Below are 26,322 nucleotides of genomic sequence, written 5' to 3' on the forward strand. Positions count from 1 at the left end.
GTTAGTCGGTGCGCATACGACCCAGTGTCAACATCGGTGGCTGCCAAGCCATGACCTAACAGACCGAGCGATCGATCCCACCAGAGCTGACCATGTACCGATATGATAGGAGTAGAGCTGAGGGACCGAGGGGACCACAAAAGACGTTGCCGTTGGGTCATGCAAAACCGGAGCGGCCATGGACATACATTGGAAAAGCCGCAGTGATGGATGCGAAGATAGATGCAAACGACGGGAACACAATACTAAGGCCGAGTGAAACAAGTATATGCAGAGTAACAGTTCTCATAAGGTATCAACACACATCAGGACTCCACCGAAAGTTCGACAGGATGGTCCAGACCCGCCCCGCCGAACCGCCCGAGGCCTGACGAGCTATCAGCGGATCCTGAGCGTCCCCTTGGCATCCTCGGCGAAGCTGCCTCTCCAAGACACATGCTGTCAGGTGCAACCCCGGAATAGCTGGAAGAAGCAACATGAACAAAAGAGCGTATGCATCCCGCCTACATCCATTCGATGAAAGGATGATGAAATTCATAAGGATAAGCTGGTAGCAATGGCGCGACGTGTTGGAGGATGTAGATGAAATTCTGAGAGTAAACTGGACACGGAGGAGATCACAATCAGCACACCTCGAGTGTTGGCCAGAAAAAAATGTACTCCCCCAAGAGATCTCCGCTGACGAGGTTGATACTGTCCATCCCGAAAATCGCGGCCGCCGACACTTCGCAGCAATCTAAAGACAGCGAATATCGGGGAGTCATGGTCATCATTGCTCTTACTTCCATCCTCACCACATGGTTGGATGACCATGCCACATGGATTCAGATTTGCACTACGACAGTCCAGTGTGCTGGAGAACAAATAAGTCTGCCCTCCCGCGCCAGTTCGGTCCATACCAGGTGAAATCGGGGTTACTGGCAGTGTGACAGAAGGGGAAGGGCCGGTGGACAATGGCACTGAGACCGCAACAGATCGATGGCCGTTCAAGTGCGCACTTCTCCGAGTCCGAGAACTCGGAAGCGATAACACTCCGAGTTCAGAGAAAAAATTCTGTTCGAGTGAGAGTTTCATTGCTCAGTAAGATTCGGAACTCGGAATTCAGAGAGATCGAGGAGTTGAACGGGCTCCAGGGGTAGTGGGACCATTCACTTTGTGCCGAGCACGAAGTAGATATGAAACGGCTGATGCAGCAGGCTTACCGTGACCACGCCACACCCCAGTCGGCACTCCTGGTCCTCGACTGACCAGTTCGTCACCGAGGTCGACACTAGTGTACGCTATTTGGTAGCCGCCACCATCCTCAGCCGGCAGCTTCTTAAAAGCCCGCAAGAGTTGCATCTTCACAAAACCAGGTGCGCAGTTAGGCGCGTTGAGCACGACGTCCAAGAGATCGGTCAAGAGGCATGTCCCTGGATATGTAAATGATGCTAATCTATGATGAAATCGAGTGTGACCTGTTCCTTCTTGCACTGAGTTGCCTCGTCCAGACCCCGCCGCTGGCGACCCTACGGAAGCAGCCATGGTCATACTCCGGGGACTCGCTGCCGATTCGCCTGGCAACATATCTAAAAACGACTATCTAAAGTCACGGATGACCCACACTAGCCCTGAATGTGTCTACCGTGCCGTCTCGATGGTAGCGACAAGAGCATGACGTTGTGCAGGAGAGGATTGTAGTGAGTGTAAGAGAACTCCAGGAGCTTCTCCCGAACCTTGAGGTCACTCCTAGAGCTTTCCGAGTCGCCCTGTATGCAGCCTACCAGTTTGGGCGTCGTCCCCTCGGTGTCAAGTTCGAGTACGTTCTCAATGAAAGCCTTGTGGTCGTACATGAGGGCGCCGACATATCTGATACCAGGTGAGTAGCGACAAGCATCGCGAGTGCGAGTGTTACTCTGGATGGAACGGCAAATGAAGCAACCTGGCCCTAGCCATATGCTCAGGAGGGGTAGTAGCCAACCTATGGTAGTCGACGCGAACCTGCGAATAATCCTGGATGGCATCATCCTGAGGTAGAGCCCTACATTGCAAGGTTGTCTGAGCGTACCACCGAATTCCGCAGGCGGCGTAACTCGTTGCCAGCGATGCTGATCAAAACTTGAATCCGAGTCGTTGTCGCTCTCGGTGGTGGGGGGAAGCGTCGAAGAGTCGTAGTAGTTTACGGAGCCTATCTTGGTGTTGAGTAACGCCGCAGGGCTCCTAACAGTGCACCCACCATCAGCACTGCCATTCCTCTGGTCATCGTCTATATCATCATCGTAAGTAATCGTCGATACGCAAGTCGAGACCTTGAGAAGAGCGTCCTGTGCAATCTTGCGGACGTCCAAGCCGCCTCTACTCGGGCCTAAGCTGAGAGAAGTACAGCTAGCGCGGCTGGTATCAGCGAGTTCACCGCCAACTTGTGTCCCTCGTCGAATGCTTTGCCGACCGCCCAGCGAGTTCTGACGTCCTGAAGCGAGCCGTGATGGATCTGGCCGGAAGACTCGCTGCTGGTCTCTTACCATGGACAGAAGACTTCATAATCCTCGGTGCATGAGTCCGTCGCTGAACCTGCGAGTATACCTTTGAACTGCTCGGCAAGCCACCTTGTGCTCACTAACACGCCAGGCGGGCCTCCGATCATCCCAGAGATAGCCGGCCCACCGCCGAGAATTTTGAGCCATGTCGAATACCTAGTCGAAACCGAATACATGTGAAACCGACGGCTTCATACATACTCCGCAACAGCCCATTCGTCACCATTAAAGATATCGAGCAATGGGTCTCTGGAAGGACTAATCGTCCTTGTGATTTGAAACGCATCCAAACGACTAGACTGACCTGAATAGAACTGCGAATCAAATTTGACAAAGGCAATGTAGCCACCTCTGTTCAAGCGAATATGCTTGTCCAGATGCATGCCTTGAATGATGAACAGTGGGGAGGCTTTGAAAACATGAGTGTATATACCGGCGTCAGCGTTGTACTCGAAGGAAAGCAGTTTCCGCAGAAACCCGAGGGCGGCGCATGCGGACACCGGAGGATCCTCCGAGAAATTTCCAATCTGAAAATGTGCAAGTTCCAGGTCGACCATACTCAACTGTTCCGGATCACTTCTGGCAGGAGACCAACGGGCCGCTCGCTGTCACCGATGCGTGGGTGAGGATTCTCGTTGTAGACATATGACCGACCGGTAGGGTCGTACCCCACGAAAAGGAGCTGAATGGAGAGCTCTCGAAATTGAGGTTTGTTTTGCATGAACCAACATTCGAAATCACGAATGGCCTGTACCTTGTCATGAACAACAATCGCGAATAGGGAGCACAATTTCCGCTTGATATCTACTTTATCATTGCCAACGGAATCGTCGTCGACGCCATCCCCGAGAGAACTTGTTTCATCTGCCGTCTCATCTAGCTCGGGAACTTGCGCTAGCTGATACAAGTTTCACGCGTGTGCACGGGAAAGCACGCTCAGACGGTAGCACGTACCTTCCCTACGAAGGCTTCCAACTTGGCCCTTGCTGTTTCGTCGGGCGTCATCTTGATTCGGCTTTCGCTGCGAGTGCCGGAGGGTGCGGGTAGTGAACTGATTGGCTGCAAGGAGTTGTCGACGCTGTAAGGACCATGCAACTGCTCCGTGAACGATTGAGCTGAGAAAAACGGCCGTCCGGAAGCGACACATGGCAGACACATGTCTCCTACCACTCACTTCGCTGGGTGGAACCCGCCCTGACATCGGAACAGAGGGATTGCAAAGGCCCGGGCGAGCAGTGATGGGCACTTCCAGAAATTCACACACCTGTCATGATGGAACTCTTGGGGGCAGCTGATTGTTTAGAGTCTCACCACATTCTGCATGCTAGGCGTCATGGCCACCAGAGAGGGCAAGAGGCTGTCCAAGTAGATCTGAAGGCCCTCCCGGCGCTTGGCGACGAACTCAGCGTCGAGGCGAGGAACTGGACGAGACTACAACAGAACCGCTGAGATCGGCCACTCACCGAGCAACGTCTTCGGTGGTAGTTCTGGTAGATGCACCACATCCCGTACGGCCTCTGAGGCCGAGACGAGTAATCTGAGAATTCCAAACTCGCATAAGTTGAAACCAGAAAATTCCGCAACAAGAGTTCAACTGGAGACGCAGATGGCAGCTCCGTGAGATGGGTAGAGCGAAGTCACAAACACCATAGTCAAGGGGCTACGGAATCGACTTGCAAAAAGTCGGGAAACCGGCACAACAATGAGCACGAACGAGGAACCGCCAGTGCACTAGTGTGGGACCTGTAGAGTTTATGATCGGTCTCGTTGAAAGCGCTATAGCGACGATACACCGTCCACGTGTCACCAGCACCGGATCGACCACCAAAAATATGCAGCTTCACCGTGTACCTATGCGCGCCCAAGTTCAGTAATTGAGCGCATTGTGAAATACCACGCGTCCCTCACATCGTGTATTGTCTCCCAAAGGTTGGTGTGACACTGTCTGCTGACACTATAGTTGCGCGAAGTTGAAGAACCATCGTGTTAAGCGTTCATATCAATTTACGATTGAAGCAGACAAAGAGCAGCAGCAGGAGCAGCTGGTCGGAAATACAATAGAGCAAAACGGTTTTCCCAAAAAACCTACACTCTCAATGTGCGCATAGAACAACTGCTCGAACGCAAGACCGGTCAAGTCAAAGAAAATACGCGGATATGGCCCTCCAGGGCGCAGCTTGCCTCAGCGGCGAGTTGAACTTCGATGTACCTGAGCCTCGGCGATCACCAAGAGCTCATGCCTTGAGCAGCATAACGGACCGAATTCCTGCTGGAACTCCTCCTTCGTCTGTCACTCTTTCTACGGTCACCGCTGCGGGACCTGTGATCTCGTCTGCTCGTACTGGGAGGTGATTGTCTGCGATCTAACAACAAGTAGCAGGAGTCACAGCGGAGCGGTGAGCGCTACCCACAACCAGCAGAGTCCGTCAAAAACGCCGGGTGGAAGAGCATTTAAGCGGTCGAACTAGGAAGCAGTTCATTGCAACAGCATGCGAGAGAGGCCGAGACCAAATGTCGACGACCGAATACGCGCAGTTAGCACCAGATGCGACATCGCGTCATGTTAACTATATAATATACACCCCCTCACATAATCTTAGCAAAAGTTGTGCGCGACCCAAAAAGTAAGTTTTACTCGTCCTCGTATTTAACACTCATATTTCGGTACTGGACCCCTAGGCATGCTAGTTATACGATGCATGTACGTAATTTCTGAGACACTATTCGTCGGGCAACATAGCACAGTAAATCACATCACGAATAATGCATTACTTCACGATGAGAGGGGACCATGACCGCTCCAAGAACAATGCGTCCACCTTTTCGTACTCGCTCACTCAACGGACCGTCCTCCAACCCCTACCTTTATCTCTCCTATGACTCCTAGACCTGGAACGATCACGCTGTCTAGGGCGTGCGCTAGGGGAGCTACTGCCGTGCCCCTGCTGTTGCTCCATCTTCAGGCCTCTATGCTGATGCCTCATCCCTGAACTTTCTCTCTCCCTCCTATTTTCGCGCTCCTCCTCCTCCCTAGAGCCACGGCGAGCATCTGAGGGTGCATTGTGGCACATCCCCGTGTCGAGCCGAGACCTGGAGGTCACCTTCTCTGTTTCTCTTTGGACTCATTGATTCTTGTCTGCGGACGGACTCCGGTTCTTTGCGCCGATTTCCTCCCTCCGGTTCGTCCCTCTCGAACTCCCGTCGAGCTGGCGACGGCTTTCCTGAAGACTTTCCTCTACTACACGGCATTCAACGCTGACATTGGTACGCTGAATTTCATCATCTCCCACATTTCCACCAACCACTCCTCTTTCAAGTTCTCCACGATTCGATGGTCGCATTCCATCTTGAGTAATTCTTCGACCTATCAAACCAACGTCGAATCGGCGAGAGGTAACATAAAGTGAAGCACGCACCACTCGGCCGCTCTATGACGTCATCCCCCGCCTGAGCGGGGCCCCTGCGAACCCACCGACCGGACTGATCTCGTGACCAGCCTGTGGACCTTTCCCCTAAAGACAGCGACTCGTCGATTTGGCGCGAACATGCTACAGCTGTGAGCTCGAAGGAGGAGTCTCACCGGTACAGTATTCCCCTTCAAGCACGACCACCGTAGCGATATCCGATAAAAGGACAAGAAACGGTCAACATATAATGCGATCACGAGAAATATTGTGCTAGACGGACAGAAAAATCAGCGCGCGCTGTGAATACTTCGATACTGATGAAATCCCGTACGGCTTGACGCACATACCAGCTCCCTTATAACCCTCACGGGGCCTCTTGGCGAAAGGATCCTCCCCCGCATCGATCATCTTCTGAATCTCCGCCTCGCGCTCCTCCCTCTTCTGCTTCATTGCATCACGACGTCTGTTTGGAGCACTCAAACGAGATAGCAACACATTTGGCAGTACTTATCAATTCTCTCCCTGACGTTGTCCAGCACTGCCTGGACCACATTATCGTCCAGTTTTTCAGCGTAAAGGTCAAATTTAATCGGCTTACTACGAGCTGTGGAGGCAGGCGAGTTTTCCTGTGGGGTCTGAGGTGGAAAGAGTCATTCAGCTCACTTTCCTCCGCTGAGCTCAGGATTTTCCTCGCTACATTTTGATACTTTACTCACGGACTCAGGAAGAAGTATAAAAAAACAAGATGCACGTGCAAGAATTTCCTCACAATTTTCATTGTGTCACCAACACATGTAGTTGACCATGTGCATATTTTCCCACACTGTACGTTGTGTCCAACGTGAACGCCATATTCAACGCATGCTTAGAATTTCCGGGAGAGCCACTACACTCGACCTCGCAACAGGGCCCCAAGGAATATGCCAGTGCGATGCTTCCCTCGAGCTTCAGCACCTCTTTCTTTTCAGGCTCTTTCTCTTCTTCTTCCTCTTGGATCTGCTCCTCTGCTTTGATTTCCTCCTCGAATTTGTCATGCTTCCAAACAAATCCTCGCGACCCGCTAGACCAGCCTTTACCGCTGAACCCCTTTCCTTTACCTTTACCGAATGGACCGTCACCGTACCTATCACTGCGGAATTTTCAGATCTATTGCACTGAGCCCAGGCGCGGTCAGGCTCCCATTCCAATAAATTTCCACAATAAAGTTGACCAGTGGTTCCGACCTGCCCTTTCCCCAGGATCCCTTGCCGCTGCCCTTGCCAAACGGAGTGAAGGGTCCTCGACGCTCCAGTGGAGGAGGAGGAGGAGGAGGCGGCTGCCTTGGACTCTCCCTGAAGGTCCAGAGAGCAACGATGGTAACAGAAAAACCATCCTTATACGACTACCTTTTCTCATCTCTGCGACGATCGAAGTCTTCCCTGCTGTCGCGATGGCGATCTCGTTCTCGCTTTTCTTCGGGGACCTTGTCCTCTACTTCTACCCTCTTCCGTTCTGATTTATGCTCTCCGCTCCGTTCTTCCCTAGGACTGATCTCCCTGTCATTTCGATGGCGTTGAGGTTCATCACGACGACGGCTGGAATGGCGTCGATCGCGACTAGCCGATCGACTACGACGCCTCTCTCTACGAGTCCTGTCTTCGGAACGGTCACGGTGTTTCCTGGGCGACGAGTCTTCGCCTAAAACTGCTGTGAGAATAAGGCGAATTTTGGCTCCCTTACCTCGGCGATCAGAGCGAGAGATCCTCTCGCGGTCGTCTCTGCTAGAGCGCCTTCTCCTGCGATCGTCAGGGGACTCACTACGAGCCATAAAGACTAAGAGACAAACTGAGGACAGTCCATACACGAGATCGTGCTGCTTGTGGTGAACGAATGAGAAATGTGAGCAACACCCATTAGAACCGGCACGGCTTTCTCATACTTCAAACGCAACTGTTTGGTACTCGGCGATAGAAACTAACTCATTCGAGTTTGAAAATGTGCGTATGGTGGAGGACTATAGCCTGTTTTATTAGGGAGTAGCGCGAAAGCGCCGAGAGTGAGGGGGAAGTGCACCATCAGTGTGTCACCACCAAACGACAATGATGGAAACGGAGAAGTTCAGAAGCAACAGAATGATGTAAGGCAGGAGGCCCTTCGTCGACATCTTTGCCGTATGCTATAAGAGAAGCTCCTTGCTTTCCTCGAGCTTACTATGATCATCAACTACATGACGGGTCACAGGCGGGAAACGAGGAACGTGTAGGTGATGGCACATAGTGAGCGTCGACTAGGCCGCAGCCCTCGAGTAATCTACGGGCTGCGCTACACCACCTAACTATGCCCGTAGTGAGACTATTTTGATAGTCCTGGTTCCCCCTAGGGTTATCCAAACTAAGTCGGGAAAGAAAACTGCGTTGTTCTGAACGACTCGCGAGGGAACCGGAGAGGGTCGGTCTGCTCTCCGAATTCGAGACAAGTTTCGCTTGAGGTGGTAATGAGATCGACCTGTAGAGTTGCAAGTCGGAATTCGGTTGGAAACGGTATTCAGTCCGTCCACCCATGATTTGGGTAATTCATTCTCTCAGCAAGTCTCATGAGATTCTCCTGAAAATTCACCACAAGTTAATTTCAAATGTGCCTCACTCACGGACGAGTGATGCAGTAGCAATCAAAGTAGACAGCCCACGAACGAGATGATCGAATTCTTTGCATACTTGTCTCCGTGAAAATCGAGTGGAAAGGTTTCTCCGATTGCGTGACCTTTGGACACATCAACTTTGGACATAAAGTTGTCGAAAGCCCTTTGGACAGCAAGGGATGTCAAAACGAATCTCATGACTAAGTTTTGGACAGTCTGTCCAAAAACTACCTAAGGGAGTAGTTTGGACATGAAGTTGTCGAATATTTTTTTTTCATCAACAAGTTGTCCAATTACGCCTGTAGCGACCTTTGGACAGCTTTCTGATCAATTGGACATGTTTGGACAATATTTAGTAATCTGGACTACAATGTGTCGGATGTGGCACAGATTACCTTTGGACATCTGTCTCGAATGCGCTCGCCCATAAATGTTTCAAATTTATCTGACAATGCAAATTCCTGATAGTTCCTTAATAGTATTAGCTTTCGATGAGGCTATTAATTTTCTTATTTTTGCGACACGAGAGATGAATCAGCTCAGCTGATAAGATGAGATGGCGATGTTAAAAAAACCAAAAAAACCAAAAAAACCAAAAAACAGCGGAGATGGACTGGTCACCCTCGCCGACTATCGAAGACCTCAAAAGCCGCTGATGTGTGCGAAGCATTGGCTGGCCGCCTAGCCGAAATCGGCTTCGAGTGAGGGAGAGAGGGAATCTTTTAGTCGGTGTTGTTTTTGCATTATGGCTGAGACTGCAGTAAGGATAGTGTACCGGCATTTCCTACCATGTGAGAGCGTGGATGAAGTTGATTGTGCTATTTGTCTTTTACCTGGCGATGATCTAGATGCAGTCCGTGGGGCTATGATTCAATGTGATGGGTGTCGAAAATGGTATCACTGTTTATGTAGTGGTGTTCAAAACGGCGCTGCTACTGCTACTATGACAATAAGGGCATGATACTGTGTATCAATGTGGCTGACTCTCGGTATGAGATAGGAGATGAAGAGCTAAGTGAGAACCGTGATGATAGCGGACGATCATTCTAAGTATTTCGAAATAGAAGGATCGAAACTTTAATAGTCATTTGTCGTATCAGCTGCTCTAACACAGCATGTCTATTATTTCGACTCGTTGCGAAGCTGTAAGTATTCGTAGCATTCCGAAGTATCTTATGTTATTTATTGTACTCGAGGTATTTGGAGGTAGAACTCCTATCCAATAACAAAGTCTGTAATGCAATCAGTTTACATCAGTATTATCAATTTTCATCAGCCGTAATCAATCCTTCTCCTGATCGTTATGAGTTGAGTTTATACATTACTCGCTAACTTATGGAGAGATTAGTGAGATTATCCGTGAGATTATCAAACTCCCATTCCCGTTCCCAGTAGGAAAATAACCAGATATACCGTTTTAAATGCCCTTATCATGTTGTGTTTCAATATTCACGATCTAACAATGTTATTATCGAACACAATACAAGTGCAACGTGGAATGATTCTACTAGAATCAGGTGCGGACCAATAGTCGACTGCCATTTCGCACCAGAAGTGTATATCACACTAAACTCAACACAGAAATCTATGCAAACCTCAACGCTCAAAATATCGCGGGAGACAGACGGTGTAAAAAATCGGTGTGTACACGCTTCATCAACTATGCTCAGCTATGGATCATAGCCAATGACTGACTTAAAGAGCTTGTGTTGTATACTTACATCACGTGTATGAACTCGCATGTTAATCCCGAGAATCCCGAGTCTACCGATATCCGAGTCGGATAATCCGAGTGAGTTCAGTACATGATGTAATTGTTCTAGGGCGGAAGAGGTCTCGAGACTTGCGAATCAGGAGGAGTCCCACGAAGAAACTATCCCTAACCGCCAGACTTCTCCAAACAATCATTCCACTGAATCTAGTTAGAAATATTGAATGAATTACAGCCGTTAAACATTCGCACGATAAATCCGTCCTCAGTTGCCTCGAAGGTTATGACTCCTAAATGTTCAATGAGATCTAGTAAATCTGATTTACATCCGTGTGTGATGAGTAAACATGTTCGCCCAAACGTGCGTGCCTTTATATGTAGTGTTGTATCAAACAATTTGCTTACAATTGCAAGGTACGGGACCGAAAGACATATGCGACATATGCGTTTGAAGATAAACTGTTGAAGCTTTGCAATCAATGTGATCCAAACGTAATTGTGTGCCATCGGTCATCTATGCTAATATCGCTAAGTGTGAAAGCTTCGAGATTGCAAGATAGCGTTATCAACTCACCATGAACTGTCCAAAAGTGCCAACGACAAGCTTTGGACAAGTTTTCGAGGGAAATGCAGACAAATCCACCTTTGGACACCACTTGGACAAGATGTTGTCCAAATGAGGCGAGATGTCCTTCTGGACATGTCGACACGTATTTGTTGTCCAAAAAACCTGTCCAAAGATCACCCATGGTGTTGCTTTCGACATTTCCTGTCCAATTTGTACATTTTCGGGCGAGCGCCACTACGTTTCAAGTTGTCGAAACATAGCCCATGGGTTGAGTAATGGACACCTTGATAAGCATTTAACTTTGGACAAGAAAGTTGATGTGTCCAAAGAAGCGCTTACGGTTTCTCCGATGACCACCAGATGACAATCTTGAACTCTTGCATTTCCTCAAATAGCCGTTTTCACTATTCAGCTTATCTTTAGCCGTAGCTCGCCAGTCTTCCAGCCTCGATGTCTCGTGACGTCTCGTATGAGATTTCTTACTTCATCATTCAGGTCAACGAGTGGACTGTTCCTCTCGGGCTAGGCGGTCTGTTTTCAGGGGAGGTACCCTTCCCTGATGCCAACACGGAGGGTAGGTAAGAACATGTGCTTTGCTAGACGATTTAGTATTTACCAAGTCTAATTGTGATGCTCGAGGGACAGGAGTTCTGTCGTTGATGAGCAGGCGCAGGATGTGAGGTGTGCCAAACTCGTTGTTGGAGTTTTTCTTATAGACTATTGTATCTCGATAGTGATGCTAGCAACCGGTCTCATCTAAAGTGGTAAGTTTCCTTCGTGTGAGTCGGGGGGGAGTTTCCCTCAAGCTCAGAGTGATGCTCAGCAAGGGGAAACTTCCGTTTTACCCTTATAAGCATGGTTGTGTATCTTTTCCTCGTGTAAAAACGTTGGAGTTTTGTGTTCGGTTGGCAACAGCTTAGTGAGGTTGTGCATATTTTTTACTCGATAGTCTTCTTGCCAGTTCAAGTTTTTCTTCAACGACTTACTAGTGGATATGTTCGCCGCCTCAACCGCTCTTGCCGCCTGCGAGCCCAGCTCTGCTTTCTTCGGTTTCATGGGTATCACTGCTGCCATCAGTTTCGCCAACCTCGGTGCCGCCTACGGTGAGTCTGCTGCCTCCTCTGAAGCGGTTGAACTCCCCCTTGATTAGGTACCGCTAAGTCTGGTGTCGGTATCTGCTCCATGGGTGTTATGAGGCCCGATCTCGTGATGCGATCTATCATTCCTGTCGTTATGGCTGGTGTCTTGGGTATTTACGGTCTCATCACTTCCGTTATTATTAACGGTAAGATGGATACCCCCGCTACCTACTCCCAGTACTCTGGCTATGCCCATCTCGGTAAGTCCTCAGTCGGAGTAGAGTGAACTTGATTTTGTTCTCTTTCGTTAGGTGCCGGTTTGACTGTTGGTCTCTCATCTCTGGCCGCCGGTTTGGCCATCGGAATCGTCGGTGATTCTGGTGTTCGCGCCAACGCCCAGCAACCCAAGCTTTTCGTCGGTATGATCCTCATCTTGATCTTCGCCGAAGCTCTGGGTCTATACGGTCTCATTGTCGGTCTTGTTGTTGCCTCTACTGCCACTGAGAAGGGTGCCGGTCTTTGCAGCTCCTTTGCTCCTCAGTAAGTCGTCTTCCATTCAACTCGTCAGTCGCCGCCCTAAGGGAGGTTGATGTCGTTGTTGAAGGTGGGAGTCGGAAAGCTTCTGTTAAGATGATAATAAGAGTTATATAGGCTCATCGTATTTCCTTTAATGCGATTAGCTAACTACTACCATTATTGTGCTGATGATATTCCGCTACCATTACTGGACTCATCTGTCTAGTCGTCCGCTCCAATATTTGGTCGTACGCTGGTTGGTGTGGTTCAATTGTGGTGGTAAATGCTTCATCGGAGTGAACTGCTAGGCAGTTTGTGTTAATGGGAAGGGTCATTTTGTTGTCAATGTTAATGGTGTTGAGGAATTATCGTTCTTCCCCTTTTTCCACCTGTATGCCTCACGGGCGAGTGAACGCCCGAAGCAGTTCTCTTGGCACAGTTCGGTGAGTGGGCGGGTCGGTACCGTCGTTGATAGAAATTCGTTCCACCTTTTGCGCTAGTAGGAAGTTTTCTCCTTGAGATTTTGGAGGTTTCTCAGTGCCATGTATATTCCGCACATGGTTGTATCGCTACGCTTTATCCGAGCAGCAAAGTCGAATATCTTGTTCGCTTCTTTTCACGCGGTGTTATATCTTCATGAGACTTCGGTGGTATCGCATTTCGCATCGGTCGTGATATTCTCTGTTCCGGTCAAGTATCGCATTGGTTGAGACGTTCAAGGATGACTCAAGGGCTGCAGTGGGTGGGAGAATCACTAGTGTGTGTAGTGGAGCGTCAGTGGCCGAGACATCGGAGTGGTGTTGCTGTCGTTGTTGTAAATGGGTTGTTGCTAATGACATGAATTGTAGATTTACTGTTGTTGTGATTGGAGAACTCCATTTCGTTCGCTCCTGTTGTTGCTGCGTTTTCAATGAGTCTGTTCCTTATCAGCTTGGGTGTATAGTTGTTGGGAAAAGTTACATTTACGAAAATTGCTCTTGGATCCAGATTCTGATTATCGATTTGTGAGAGCGTATTGCTATGGAAGCTATCTGGATCTCATGATGTCATGCCTTCTAGGTCAATATGGTCCTATATTAGGATGATATGGAGCTATCTGGCGTCGTACATCATAAGAGTTCGCAGTGGACATTATTGCCGCTCGTTTGCCTGTGAGGTCTTCACTGCGGCAGCTTCAAGCCTTGACGTTGTCGAGGAGACACTTGGAGCTGCGGGTAAACCGTGGTTAGTTTGTCCATGTCCTATTGTTGGATCGAACTGGTAATTATGGCTCACCGTATGGCCGTGTTGCCAGGGGTATCTATTTTTGAGTTCAATCGGATGAGAGAGGTGGCTGGCCTGGCCGTTTGCTTGGCTCAGTACGATTCTCAGCGATTTCTCTTGCAACTACTATCATAGTTGGCATTCCTGTTTCACTTGCGCCATGGTCGGCGACCTTGTAACGTTGTAGTACTAGAGACCTACTCATTCGAACAAAGGCTGACAGTGTTACTGTCGGTCTTGCCTGTCACTCGCAGACTGCACCACTACCGTGTCGATGTGATTTCTGTGGATCTCAGTTGATTTTTTGAGGCCAAGCTATGCCAGGTTCGGCTGCCAATCGAACTCCCGTCTACACCGTTGTTGATGCGGGGTAGTATGGGAAGGTACTGCGGGAGTAGATTGGCCTGTCTTTTTCAGTAAACAGCCTGATCCCTCGAAACCCTCGCATGGGCGCTCCGATGATCATCATCGGTAGTGCCCCATTCTCGTCTTTGTGCCGTGATTGAGTCGCTTGTCAGCGCTCAAGCCAGGGAGAACTCGCCTGGGGAATATACATACGCGGCCCAACCGGGGGCTGCCTATGCTCTCCAGCACCAAGCTGAACATGCTGCCGCCTATGAGCAGCCTCACTATGCTTCCCCATATGGGTGAGCAAATGGACTAAATCGCGAATCGCCAAACTTGTCTCGAAAAGGTATCCCACTTACGCGACTGTCGGCACTGCGGGTACCCCATACGGCACGTACTATGATGGAGGAGTGGGGAATCTTTATGGTGGGCAAAGGTTCAGTTTAGCCTTGCATTGAATAGTCATGTGAACGACTAACCAGATTCATTGCCACACGCATTTTCCTCATGGTTTTCTGTCTAGGCATTTCGGGTATCGAGAGCGAGGCTGAAAAGGAGGCTCAGAAGCGCAACGGGGCGAGGAGATGCAAGAGAGGCGGGATGTGCTGTTGATCCTGTGTCGCGTATTGGTACCACCGGATTTTTGCTTTCGCAGTACTTCGTAATTCCGGATAACAATGGTGTTCACATACCGTGGTTGTTGTCACTCACTGAGGAAGAGTTGTTGTGTTTTTCGCGGAGTTGTGGCTTATGTCGTGGGCAGCGCTTTCACTATGCAAAATTTCGCAAACATTTTCAATACCGCGTCGAGGTTCAACCCGGCGGCGGTTCTCAGCTTCAAGCCTTTGGACGCTCCAGCTAGGAGGCATCTGCAGAAAATGTAAGTCTCAACTAGGGCGCTATACGAGATGTCTCTCGGCGCTTGAGACAGCTAGTCAAAAATAGAAGACGGCTCAATTTTAGCTGACTTCAGATACGGGATTCTGACGATCGGCGTGGCATGCACAGCAGCTGGCTGTTGGTTCCACATACATGTACTATAGTATTGGGGGTGGGATAGTTTCGTTCACTGTAGCTCACTATGCCAGGTTGCGCACATAGGCTCCTTCATTACCGCGATCATGTCCATAGCTCTCTTGATGGGGTCGATGTACACCACTGACCCCTACAACGACCGTATCGACCCTAAGCGCTTGGCTATGTTTGGAGGATTCGCCTTCTTGAAAGGAACCTCTCTGGGACCTCTCATTCACTATTCGGTGATGGTAATATCTGTTTGAAGCGAGCTCATGACTCAAATTATTACGCATATCATCGCAGATTGATCCAGACCTGCTTATGACAGCCTTCTACGGCACACTGGCCATCTTCGCCTGCCTTTCTGCGTGTGCCATGTAGTATTCCCAATAGCCGTCGCGAGATCGTGATGATGCGTTGTCAGATTCTCGCGTAGGCGAGAGTGGCTCTATCTAGGCTCGATTCTAAGCTCGGTGATGCTGTACATGGCCTTAGTCAACATCGGGAATATCTTCTTCCGTTCGAACTTGGTAATGTGTCTCAGGAGACTAAGCGCTGCTCATGCTTGAAGGCATCTAGGTATTCAACTTGAACCTCTATGGAATGCTCTTGGTGTTCATGGGTTACGTCCTGGTCGACACTCAAGTGGCCATCGAGTCCTTCTACAGCGGCTACAGAGACCCTATCAAGGCTGCAGGCGAACTCTACACCGACCTTGTTGCTATTTTTGTGAGTCTCAGTTGATCTCATTTGACTTTCCCGGTGGACCCTGTTCATGCATGAATGAAATCAGAATGGTCGTTTGGGTCGCATCTGTCAATGTGTCGCGATTAGAGCAATCTCGTCCTCTTGTTTCACGTGCGAGGAAGTTTCTGCGAATGTCTCTCTGTAGATTCGAATCTTGGCCATTCTGATGAGGAACTCGGAGGGTCGTAGGAAGGACGACGACAGACGCCGAAGACGCTAAGATTCCCGTTGAGCCGTTGCGGGCATCACAATCTTCTCTTTGATTCTTGTATTCGTATGAGTTGAGTTGTATACCAATTGATGGTTCCGTATGGAGGAATTTTGCAGTCGTGATGGGTTGTCGTCTTTGAAACTGCGTGGATGGCGATTGTGCGTCGTTCCCATAGGGAAAGATATACTTCGCATTCCTTCTCCCTATTACACAATTTCAACGTCCCGTTGTAAGTGTCTTGAACTCCTAGCTTGTTGGCTGTTCTCCGATGACGTTCGCTTCCCCTCGTCGAGGCTTGCCGGGACTCGCACGTGACGTGAGGAGAGAGATCGGCGCCCACCTCCTCCTCGCCGAAGAAGCGGCCAGGCGGGAGAAGCTAGTGTTGGAACTCGATGAAGACATTCGACTGACGCACGCCGATCGCGGGTAGGCCCCGAGCGACCGCTCACACTGTCCCTTCCATCAGTGTTTAGGGATGCCGTGAAACCCGTTGAGATGGGAAGCAGCCGAAGCCCACATCGAAAGTTCCATGCGGAGAATGTCTTGCGGAGTGCCTTGCGGTCCCTTTTGCGGGTGCTCAGCAGTCGGAGCTCGTTGGACGCGTTAGGTGAGAAGAACATTTCTCTTCTAATCGCCGCGTCCCAGCCGGCCAGGTGAGTAGTTGTCTCCATATGGGATAGTGGAATTGCCTGGTCTCAGAGGGCTAGATGAGGGCATTGACCACTACCTCAACGACTTGACTTGTCGCGTTTTGGAGACACGCGAGAAATCGCGAGGCACATCTGCGTCGACACCCTCCATGGTAGAGTCTTGGACGTCGCTATCACGACCAGAAGAGGATTCCAAAAAGGATTCTGACAAGGAAAGGCTCGGCATGGGAGTCTCTGATGAGCGATGGGCTCCACCCAAACCGCTGCGAGGACCACCATCGGAGCCCCTCCGGAAAATATCGACTCCTATCCCATCAGAACGAGTCGCAGCGGACGTAGCAAGTCGTTCGTCGGATGGCCGCGGTCAACTCAAAAAAGGAGGGATACGGTCTCTGAAGAGTCCCAGTCGACATTATAGAGCACAGACAGTACCCCCTCCGAGCAGCCGTCCTGAGTCCCATGGTGATGGAGGAGAGGCTCAGTTCCATGCTTGGGCGGCTCATCCTGTGCTGTATAGAGAGCTGCGGGTTGAGGAAGTGCGGAAGGCCTGGGCTAAGGAGGAAAGAGAGAACGCTCACAGACAGGAATTGCTGAAGCGGCGTCAGCGTGTGGAGGACTGTACGAAGGTCGTCTCCTCTCAGACCACGGCGGTCACCAGTAAAGAGGACTCGACTTCTCCTGTACTCCCCGTGACGTTAGATAGGGACTCGATTCGGGAAAAGCCAGAGGGAGGCATGGTTATGGTGACGATGGAGAAGGGCACGACCTCAGTGACGTCAGGAGGAGGATTCGTAGCCAACAGCTCTCCGGAAGTACCCCTAAACTCAGCGGTTCCGATGAAAGACGTCGCCTCGCTACGACCAGTCGGTCCGCTGGTCTCTCTGACGTTACCACAGCGAGGTCAACTGCTAGGTCCGAGGCTGCAAGTGTCGCGGCGGACTAAGCCAACTCCTCGGAGGGGACTGTTCCGCACGGCTGTGCCGCGTCAGGTTAGCGTGGTCCGTAAGAGTCTGAACCTTGTGTATAGCCATTACTCATCTCGACTTTTCGTCGACCACTTTTCGAAGTCATTTAAGCGCAGTGGGAGGATGGAATCATTCAAGAACAGATCCTGTCTAGGGAGGAAGGGTGACGTAAGCCCTTCCAGAGAGCCAACAGGAATTCCATTCGAGAAGTCTGTGGATGCCCCCGAGAACCTGGAGGAGGATCCCGACACGGGCCACGAGGCGACTCGCAGCTTGGTTGATCATCATAGTGAGACACCTCTCAATAGTATGATCCCTAGTTCTCCGAAGACCAATCAGAAGCCTGCCATTCGCGAATACCTCCCGAGTGATGCCGTTGCTGCTCCATTACCGCTTCCAACCGGTACGTTGAAGGACTCCAATGACCTTCCTTCTGGCTTGGATGGTCTGACCAGGCAACGAGACACCAACCCGTCGAAAGAGGTGGAGAACATGTTCATTAGTTTCGGCGCTAGCATGACGGCATTGGCTACTAGCCTTATAGCCAGCGTATCACCGCCAGGGGCCACGAGTCATGAACCGGACCGAGCTGGAAGGACTGTTACGTCGACCGGTGGAGACGACCAAATGCCGTTGGAGGATACGGGGAGTTCTATTCGGGACGACCCGGGTTTGACCGACGAGCCTGCAGTCTTACCTCCTGCCAGCGTTTCGCAAGCCTTCGAAAGTCTGGGTCATGTTGATTCCCACCAGGCGACGAAATCGGCGGACGAAACGTCTACGTTCGATCATATAATAGCCAAATCTATGCGAAGGCGCAGTAAGAGGATCGTAAGGAAGGCCATCAATAGGGTCAAGGCCAGGTCCGAGGGGAAACCTCGAGGTGACAGTCCCCATGGGAGTTCACAGACGCTGCAGTTGAACAGCATATCTGAGGCATCTGAAGAGGACGCCGTTGGATTCACTGAGGCCTCGATAGACAATATGGCCGGGCAAGCTGTTAACAAAGTGAATGTTCGTCAAGAGAATACCATAGTCGAGCCCAGAGTGGATGTAGCGTCGCGGAAGCGTGACGAGTTGAATGCGGCGCCTCTCGACTCTTCCTTGTCTAGAGAGTATCGAGATGGTACTCAGAACGCTCTTGAGTCACTTAATGAAGTTGTCCCGTTCAATGGTAAAGCACCTCGTGTTGGTGGAAGTAAGAAGAGAGCGAGCACCAACAAGGTTCAGAGCCGTACTCACATAGACTCAACTCTGACCATGAGTGCTTCCAAGCTCTACAAGACATTCATTGCGAGCCGAGACGATGAAGGCGACAGTCCTCTCTCTAACAGGGGTGTCTCGAAAGTCTACATTCAGTCAATGCTACGGGGAATCTCCCAGAGTAGGGCATCAGGCGCCCGACAGCAACGCATACTGAGCCGATCCCGCTTCTACGGAAAGGCCGTGGGGTAGTTGCCATTTGCACTCCCATTTGTCACATTGCAAAGGCTTGTTGCCATGTAATACTATGCTTGTCGGTGTTGGATCGCGAGGAATTGAGTTGAAGTAATCTTGCAATCTTGATCTATCTTGCATTTCCTCAATATTCTCGAAACGTCTGACTCTATTGTGCAGTTCTGAGTGGTTCTAGGCGAGGGACTCTGTGAGAGAGATAACCGCACAACTTAACTCAAGATCTCAGATGGGATAGATCTAGAGTGGCAGAGTAGAGAGCGATAGAGCGGTCCAGTGCGTGGAACGTAGACACGCTGAAGCAACTACCCAAGCTTAGTAGCTGATCTAATTCGCGAACCGCGACCGTTACTGAAATGGCGAAACGGTGAAACGGTTAGATACGATCTTGCTCACTTGAGTTTACTCAAAGGTACTGTCGTCACAGGACAGTTCTGGGGGCCCGGAGTGAGCAGACAATGGTATCACAGAATATAATCATCATCAATAATGACGGTCAGCGCTTGGTCATCTTGAGGTTGTCAAGGAAACGGACAGACGCTCGAGTCAGACGGAAATCGGTCTTGTTGTCGGGGAAGTCGTCAGAGTCTCCTTGGACACGAAGTAGATAGGCAGTCGGAGAAGAGACCATATCCGAGCGAAGACGTAGAGAGTTTCCGTCGGCAGAACGGTCTGCTAGTTGCAGTCGGTAAAGGCCTTGGTCAACGCTGATAACCCTTCCATATTGGAGTCCACCTCGACCAGAAGAATTGATGTAGGCGAAGTTCTTCACTTCAGGATGGGGGTCACCGGTACGGCGTGGAACAGTAGTCCGTCTAGTCCTTGGCCGAGAGGAGGTCGAAGAAGGCTCGTGAATGACTGTGTCGTCTGCTGAAGAGCCGGTGGTTGATGTGAAGGCCTTCGAAGGTAGAGCACTTGAAGCAGTGTCGTTGACGTGGGCGTCGTCCTGAGCACTTGCTAAGGCCTTCGAAGAATCAGCTTCAACTTGGGGGCTAACGGTGGTCTCGGCGCTAGGAGCCTTGTCAGGAATGGACTCATCAGAAACTTGATGAGACTCTGGGGGCCCAGGTAGGGGCGTGTCAGAGTCGTGGACAGGCTCAGAAACCGTCCGCACCACGTTGTCGATGGGCTGGAAAAATACAGACCGATAACGGTTGGCGCCAATGGTGGGAGTCAGCTTGACTGAATTGCCACAACGTTGAAGAACTCGGAAGGGACCGGTAGTGGATGAGCTGAGCTTAGTCACACGTCTGGGGAGCTTGAGATAGACAATGTCACCCGTGTTGACAGTAGGAGCTTTATCACCAGCTCGAACTCGTCGTCCTTCACGATTCTTCTCCCAAGTAGAGAGTAACCATTCACTAACCCGCGCAGAGGGCTCTTGAAAGGCCTTCGGGAGCGTGGGGTCGACTGGAGGAGAAAGGGCAGCACACTGTAGATAAGGATAAGTGTGAGCCAGGTCCCAACTTGGGACTCCCAAGGAGAGTTGACCAAACCGGAGTCATCCCAGCGAAACCGAGCATTGGAGCGAGCGGTGGCCTCCAGGACGGTGAGATCCCATGGTTGGTCTCGGGCTTGAAGGAGACGAAGCTGCTCATTGAGCTCGGCATGGTGGCGCTCATAGGCACCTCCACGTTGTGGAGACCGGCTGTAGATGAACTGCATCTCGATAGAATAGGAGAGGCATAGACATCGGAACTCAGAACCCCGGAAGGACTGAGAGTTGTCACACCGAAGACCTTTGGGAACCCCTGCAAGGGCCAATATCTTCTTGAAAGCCAGCGTAGTCTGCTCAAGAGAGGTGCTAGGGACAGCTACTGCGAGCTGGTAGCCCGATAGCAGACAAGTAGCCACAAGACAATGAGGGAGCCGTTGAGAGCCTTGCCTTACCGGGACATCATAGGGGCCGGTGTGGTCGAGACCGATATACTGCCAGACAGCTGTAGGAGCTGCGAAGGTGCCAGCAGGAGCATGGATAGGGCGCTGGGTCTTAGCGGAGAGACAGGAACGACAGCATCGGCAGACAGGAACCACAGTGCGCTTCATGCGGGGCCAGGCATACATGGTGCTTAGGCGCCGCAGAGTTGCATTGATACCTCCATGATGCCATCCGTGACACTTGACAACCAGTAGTCGTTGAAGAAGAGTAGACTGCTTCGGTATGACCAACTGGTTGAAGATAGTACCATCACCCGCTTGACGTGTCGACCGATAGATAAGGCCTTCGTCAGTCTTGAAGTGAAAGGGTAACTTGTGGAAGGCCTTCAAATGGAGGCGTTGTTGCTGACGTATAAGCAGACGCAAGGGGTCGGCGATCGTGCTTGTGCTGGAAGCTGGAGTGCCTGGTAGCAGCTCCGTCCTTAAGGCATGCCACGCCTTGACGAGGAGCTTAAAGCGGGACAGTCGCTCAAGAAGATGAAGCGAGTCGTCGTCCACTGTGAAGGCCTCCTGGTCAGTCTTCTCACTTTCACCAGCGGGATTAGAGGTCGTCGCTGCACCAAGTGACGCCAATGTAACCTTGGGCTTTGATGACTCCTTCTTGGACCAACGCGTGGGGAGAGCAGTAGGAACATACTCTGGGTCAAGGCGGAAAACCATAGGGTTGGCTTGTAGATCACCGTCGTTGCATCGCAAAAGGTCATCATGGAAGGCTCGAATGTGGCAGAAGAGGGCGTCGGAGTCAATGGACAAGGACTTCGGCTGACACCTTGAGGGAGCATCGGCCAGGTTAGACTTGCCGCTGAGATGCGATACCACCACATGAAGGCCTTCACAACGGGTCTGTAACTGGTGGATAGCGTTCTTGACCTTGAGCACTCTCCGGATAGTCACCAGGTCCTCTACGCTGTGGGCCGTGGTCGGAGTCACTTGACGTAGCCGAGAGATAGATATACTGCTGTCAGTGAAGACCAGAAGATGATGGACAGGAGAGTGGTCGTTGGACTCCTGAAGCATAGCCGATGCCCACTCCAGCGAAGACGCCAAGGTGTCCAGCTCAAACTTGGGGGCCGTACGACGTCCTTGGAGTTGGTGGAGACACCCTGAACCTGCAATACGCTGGCCGTGGAGGGTGTACAACAGAGCAGCGCCTGCGGTGTCACTGCTGTCTGTGAAGAGACAGACCGAGTTGCAGTGACTTTCACCTGGCCGACGTAGAAGTCGAGGCCCCCTTAGGTCGAAGGCCTTCAATTGATTCTCCCAGGCGACAAGAGCCTGGGTGTCCTCAGAGCGGAGGTGACCAGTGTGCGGGTCGGCGTTAGACCTGGCTTGGCGGCACAGGAGGCGGAGCTGCATAGAGAGCTCGAGATGCCAACCGAGGGGGTCATAGAAGCCGTTGCCGTAACGCTTGAGAAGCTTGACTGTAGCCACCGTTGAGGCCTTATGACGAAGGTCTGACTTGAGAGACAGAGAGTCACACTTCGGATACCATCGCACACCTAGACATGGCTGGGGATCACTGGGTATCTGGTCGGGAAGGTTGCTGACTTCCTTCTTGTCATTGGTCTCGAACATGCGATGCGACAACCGCTGGGTGATGTCGCGACGAAGGGCAGTAAGATGGCGAGGATCATCAGAGCCAACGGAGATGTCGTCCATAAGGCAGCGAACGTGCTTCGTGGGAGCATCAGCTTCGACCATGCCCTTGGCGAGAGAATCAGACATCGCGAAGGGCGAGTCTGGCATGCCGAAACATACTCGCTGAAAGACAAAAGCCTGATTGCACCAGAAGAACCCGAGGCATCGCTGGTCTTCGACGAGAGGCAGCTCGATTTGTAGGAAGGCCTGCACGATGTCGAGAGCCACGAAGTACTTGTAACGGCGAAGGAGTCCAAGACTCTGTGGTACTCCTTGATGAAGGCCTTCGGGCAGACTGGCATCGATGAACTTGCTGAGAGGTGAACCGTCGAAGACAGGCCTGAGTCGCATTGAGCTTCGATTCACAGAGCCTTCTTGAGACCCCTTCTTGATAACAGGAAAGTGATGCAACCAGAAGCGAACTTCTTCTCGGGGCACCGGCTTGACATAACCCTTCTGGACGAAGCCACGTATCTCTGCATCGTAGGCGTCAAAGAGACCCTTGCGGCGAAGTTGATGGGCTAGAGCAGAGGACCGCTTGAGGAAGGGAATGTGAGAGTTGTTAGGCCGGTGACCAGTTCGCCAGCGGAGATGGTGTACAAACCTGTGAGGAGGAGGCGACGGAGTAGAAACCTGCTTGGAGGGCACAGGATCAGAGTAGACCACCAAGGTGTCCGTGACAGGCAGCGAGGCTAGAGTCACCAAGGGGCAAGGCTCTGAGAAGAGCAGCTGCATGAAGGAAGTAGAAACCGAGCCGTTGGTGAGGTCGTCGTCAGCAACGTTGGAGAAGTCGTCGACCACAGGAAGGGGAATGACGGAGTCCTTGTTGAAGCAAGACTCGTGCTCATCCAAGTGAACAGTTGGAGGTTGTGTGTCACCGAGGTCGATGGAGTTAAGGCCTATAGCCACCTTGTTAGAAGGGTCATCCGGAGGTGCAGACCTGGAGAGGTCCACGGCGTCGATGAAGGCCTTCCATGCAGTAGCTACTTGAGGTGTCGTGTCCACGAGGGAGATGATGCGATCACCAGAAGGATTGAAGACCCATAGAACTGGACTTTGTACACGGCGAAGAACGTCACAGCTGAAGATGAAGTCTCGAGCAAGGCCATGAACAAGAGCAATGAAAGTCTGAACCCGTAGGCCTTTATGACAGTAGGTGATCTTGAAGATGGGACACGAGTTCACCCGACGGGACACCGCTAGAGTAGCAACACAGGTAACACCGGTAGGCTCAAGAGCGACATTGGCTTGTTGAAGGCGAAGAAGGCCTGAGTCGGAGCAAGCGAGTAGCTGAGAGCCGGAGTCCAGCAGCCCAGTGAAACCAGGACAACGACCATCCTTCGTGAGGAAGTTGAACTCCACGTTGCGTAAGGATGATGGCATATCTCGGAGAGACTGAAGAGTGTTGTCGAGGTTGAGAACAGGACTGGCGATTACTGGAGGTGGCGATGTGGTTGCCTGTGTGGTAGAAGAGAAGGCCTTCAGAGGACTATTTGTCGTTGAAGAAGGCGGGGTGAACGCTAAGGACTCAACCGATAAGGATAGAGTCATGGTGTCGAGAGTCGGGTCAGTAGACTTGGTCAGCGAGTTAGGGCAGTGTGAAGTATGGTGCTGTTGTGAGCAGCGGTCACACCTTACCGAGTCCCGCTTGGGACAGACACCAGTACACTTGACAGAAGGCCTATTGCAGTAGGGACACCTACGTTCCTTCTTGAGAGGGGACGGCGCAGGGCAGAAGCTGGCACCAGCCTTGCAGTTAGGATCACCATCCATGCATCGGGTACACCGAAGCTTCGGCCGCTGACGCCGTTGACGATCGTGAGAACCCTTGCCATGACCATTGGAGCCCTGTGTAGGTTGCTGAGTAGACGATTGGTTGGTTGTCGTTGTAGACGTTGAGGTAGTCATCTGGTTGAGCGGTACCTTAGGGAGAGGGTCATCCTTGCGGCCTTGAGAAGGGTCAGATCTACCACGCTGCTGTGAAGATAGTTGACGAAGGCGGTCAAGTTCCACGAGCTCATGTAGAAGTTGACGGTAGGTTAAGGCCTTCATGCGCGTGAGAGCAGCTTCATGATGAGCGCCTCGGAGGCTGGCAGTCAGCTTGGACGCGAGGAACCGGTCCTCGAAAGGATAACCTTGCTGACGCTCGATGTCGAGGCGGATAGAGTCGAAGGCCTTCAAGAAGTCACCAAGTTGTTGGCGATCACCCATGTAAAGGCTGTTCCACTTGAAGAGCTTCCTGATGTAGTCCGTGTCACTGGATTTGTGTAACTGGGAGAGAAGCTGGCAGATACGCATGACCTCACGAGCACAAGCACTATGCGTCTGCTGAGGTAAAGGTCTGACCTCCCTGCTGACCGTCTCGTCCAAGAGTCTGGTTAGGAAGAAGTAGTACTCGAGAGCACCCCAACCATTAGAGCACGAGAGATGGTTGACAGACTTGATAACATCAGCCACTGCACGGTCGTCGTTGAAGCCGGTGAACTGTCGCTTGTTGGGTAGATCAGCAGAGTTGGCTTCACGCTTGGCGTAGTGGCGAGTGGTGCTGTCAATAGCATCATTGTTGCCAGAGAAGGGAGCGAACTGCGGGACCTCAAAGTTGACTCCATGAGTACCGAGGGCCGGAGGAGGCTGAGGGACCGGAGGTAGGAGTGGAAAACCAGCACCGTATCCGGTAGGGTAGCCGTAGTTCATAGCCATCGGAGCTGCAGAAGGTAGGACCGGGTTGACAGAAGGTAATACCACGTGATGGGGAGGAAGGCCTTCAGCGGAAGGGACGTGCTGGTATTGGTTAAGGCCCTCAAAGGCACCATATGTAACGGGATTGGTGCTGCCTGCTGGTAGAGAACCTTCGCTTACTGCGGGACCGTGGCCGATGCTAGCGTGAGAACCCTGAGGTATAACAGGCTGATGTGGATGTGGACCAGAAGCTACATAGGGTGGCGCGTGAGATGGCATCGGCGGATAAGGAAAGACTCCTCCAGATGAGGAGGACGTTGATGCTTCACCCGTAGCTTGAAAGGAATGCTGTTGAGGAGGAAGTGGCGGCTCCGTAGGATCAGCAATGTTGTTGATGAAGGCCTCCGAGATATCCTCGAGCTCCAGAGTAGTGGAACTTTGTAGAGCTTTGCCATGAGGGACAGTCGAAGAGGACATTCTCCACGTAGTCTTGAAGGCCTCATTGACCCAAGCACCGACGAAGGGCTTGTTGTCAATAGTGTGTAGATTCACAGTGTCTCCAAGCAGCTTGGAGGCGATGGAAGACTGGCCGAACTCGATGAGGATGTAGAAGGCCGACAGGTCATCATTCTTCTTGACGACATAGGAGGGGACCCAGGCATCCCTGTCGGGAAGCTTGATGAAGCGTAGACAAGGGATAGACATGATCCCGGTAAAAGAGATGTGCAGTTCTGAGTGGTTCTAGGCGAGGGACTCTGTGAGAGAGATAACCGCACAACTTAACTCAAGATCTCAGATGGGATAGATCTAGAGTGGCAGAGTAGAGAGCGATAGAGCGGTCCAGTGCGTGGAACGTAGACACGCTGAAGCAACTACCCAAGCTTAGTAGCTGATCTAATTCGCGAACCGCGACCGTTACTGAAATGGCGAAACGGTGAAACGGTTAGATACGATCTTGCTCACTTGAGTTTACTCAAAGGTACTGTCGTCACAGGAC

The 26,322-nt window shown here is 51.3% G+C and overlaps 5 protein-coding genes across 5 annotated transcripts; 3 read left to right on the plus strand and 2 right to left on the minus strand.

Moving 5' to 3' along the window:
* Position 1: 1 nt before the first annotated feature.
* On the minus strand, positions 2-7,730 carry Pmar_PMAR017367 (hypothetical protein; the record flags this gene model as incomplete). Its single annotated transcript, XM_002772090.1, has 26 exons — positions 2-55; positions 633-736; positions 1,203-1,412; positions 1,458-1,568; positions 1,625-1,848; positions 1,895-2,007; positions 2,205-2,344; positions 2,502-2,550; positions 2,586-2,672; positions 2,714-2,820; positions 2,866-3,043; positions 3,094-3,270; positions 3,471-3,631; positions 3,684-3,780; positions 3,828-3,937; positions 3,980-4,053; positions 4,260-4,367; positions 4,776-4,879; positions 5,380-5,405; positions 5,449-5,565; positions 5,618-5,737; positions 6,286-6,386; positions 6,431-6,558; positions 6,878-7,046; positions 7,147-7,254; positions 7,309-7,730. 26 exons carry the CDS (start codon positions 7,728-7,730, stop codon positions 2-4), a joined length of 3,399 nt encoding a protein of 1,132 aa, XP_002772136.1.
* Positions 7,731-11,269: 3,539 nt separating this feature from the next.
* Positions 11,270-12,712, plus strand: Pmar_PMAR017368 (vacuolar ATP synthase 16 kDa proteolipid subunit, putative; the record flags this gene model as incomplete). The annotated part of the gene is made up of 5 exons (XM_002772091.1): positions 11,270-11,397; positions 11,465-11,495; positions 11,781-11,922; positions 11,970-12,158; positions 12,210-12,712. 5 exons carry the CDS (start codon positions 11,270-11,272, stop codon positions 12,440-12,442), a joined length of 723 nt encoding a protein of 240 aa, XP_002772137.1. The 3' UTR covers positions 12,443-12,712.
* A 2,434-nt stretch (positions 12,713-15,146) lies between these two features.
* Pmar_PMAR017369 (bax inhibitor-1, putative) lies at positions 15,147-16,009 on the plus strand (the record flags this gene model as incomplete). The annotated part of the gene is made up of 5 exons (XM_002772092.1): positions 15,147-15,290; positions 15,346-15,419; positions 15,467-15,572; positions 15,622-15,771; positions 15,935-16,009. 5 exons carry the CDS (start codon positions 15,147-15,149, stop codon positions 16,007-16,009), a joined length of 549 nt encoding a protein of 182 aa, XP_002772138.1.
* A 1,915-nt stretch (positions 16,010-17,924) lies between these two features.
* Positions 17,925-19,070, plus strand: Pmar_PMAR017370 (hypothetical protein; the record flags this gene model as incomplete). The annotated part of the gene is made up of 1 exon (XM_002772093.1): positions 17,925-19,070. One exon carries the CDS (start codon positions 17,925-17,927, stop codon positions 19,068-19,070), a length of 1,146 nt encoding a protein of 381 aa, XP_002772139.1.
* A 258-nt stretch (positions 19,071-19,328) lies between these two features.
* Pmar_PMAR017371 (gag/pol/env polyprotein, putative) lies at positions 19,329-26,030 on the minus strand (the record flags this gene model as incomplete). Its single annotated transcript, XM_002772094.1, has 2 exons — positions 19,329-20,502; positions 20,538-26,030. 2 exons carry the CDS (start codon positions 26,028-26,030, stop codon positions 19,567-19,569), a joined length of 6,429 nt encoding a protein of 2,142 aa, XP_002772140.1. The 3' UTR covers positions 19,329-19,566.
* Positions 26,031-26,322: the final 292 nt, after the last annotated feature.

Source organism: Perkinsus marinus (assembly GCF_000006405.1).
Source record: "Perkinsus marinus ATCC 50983 genomic scaffold scf_1104296962102, whole genome shotgun sequence".
NCBI lineage: Eukaryota > Perkinsozoa > Perkinsida > Perkinsidae > Perkinsus > Perkinsus marinus.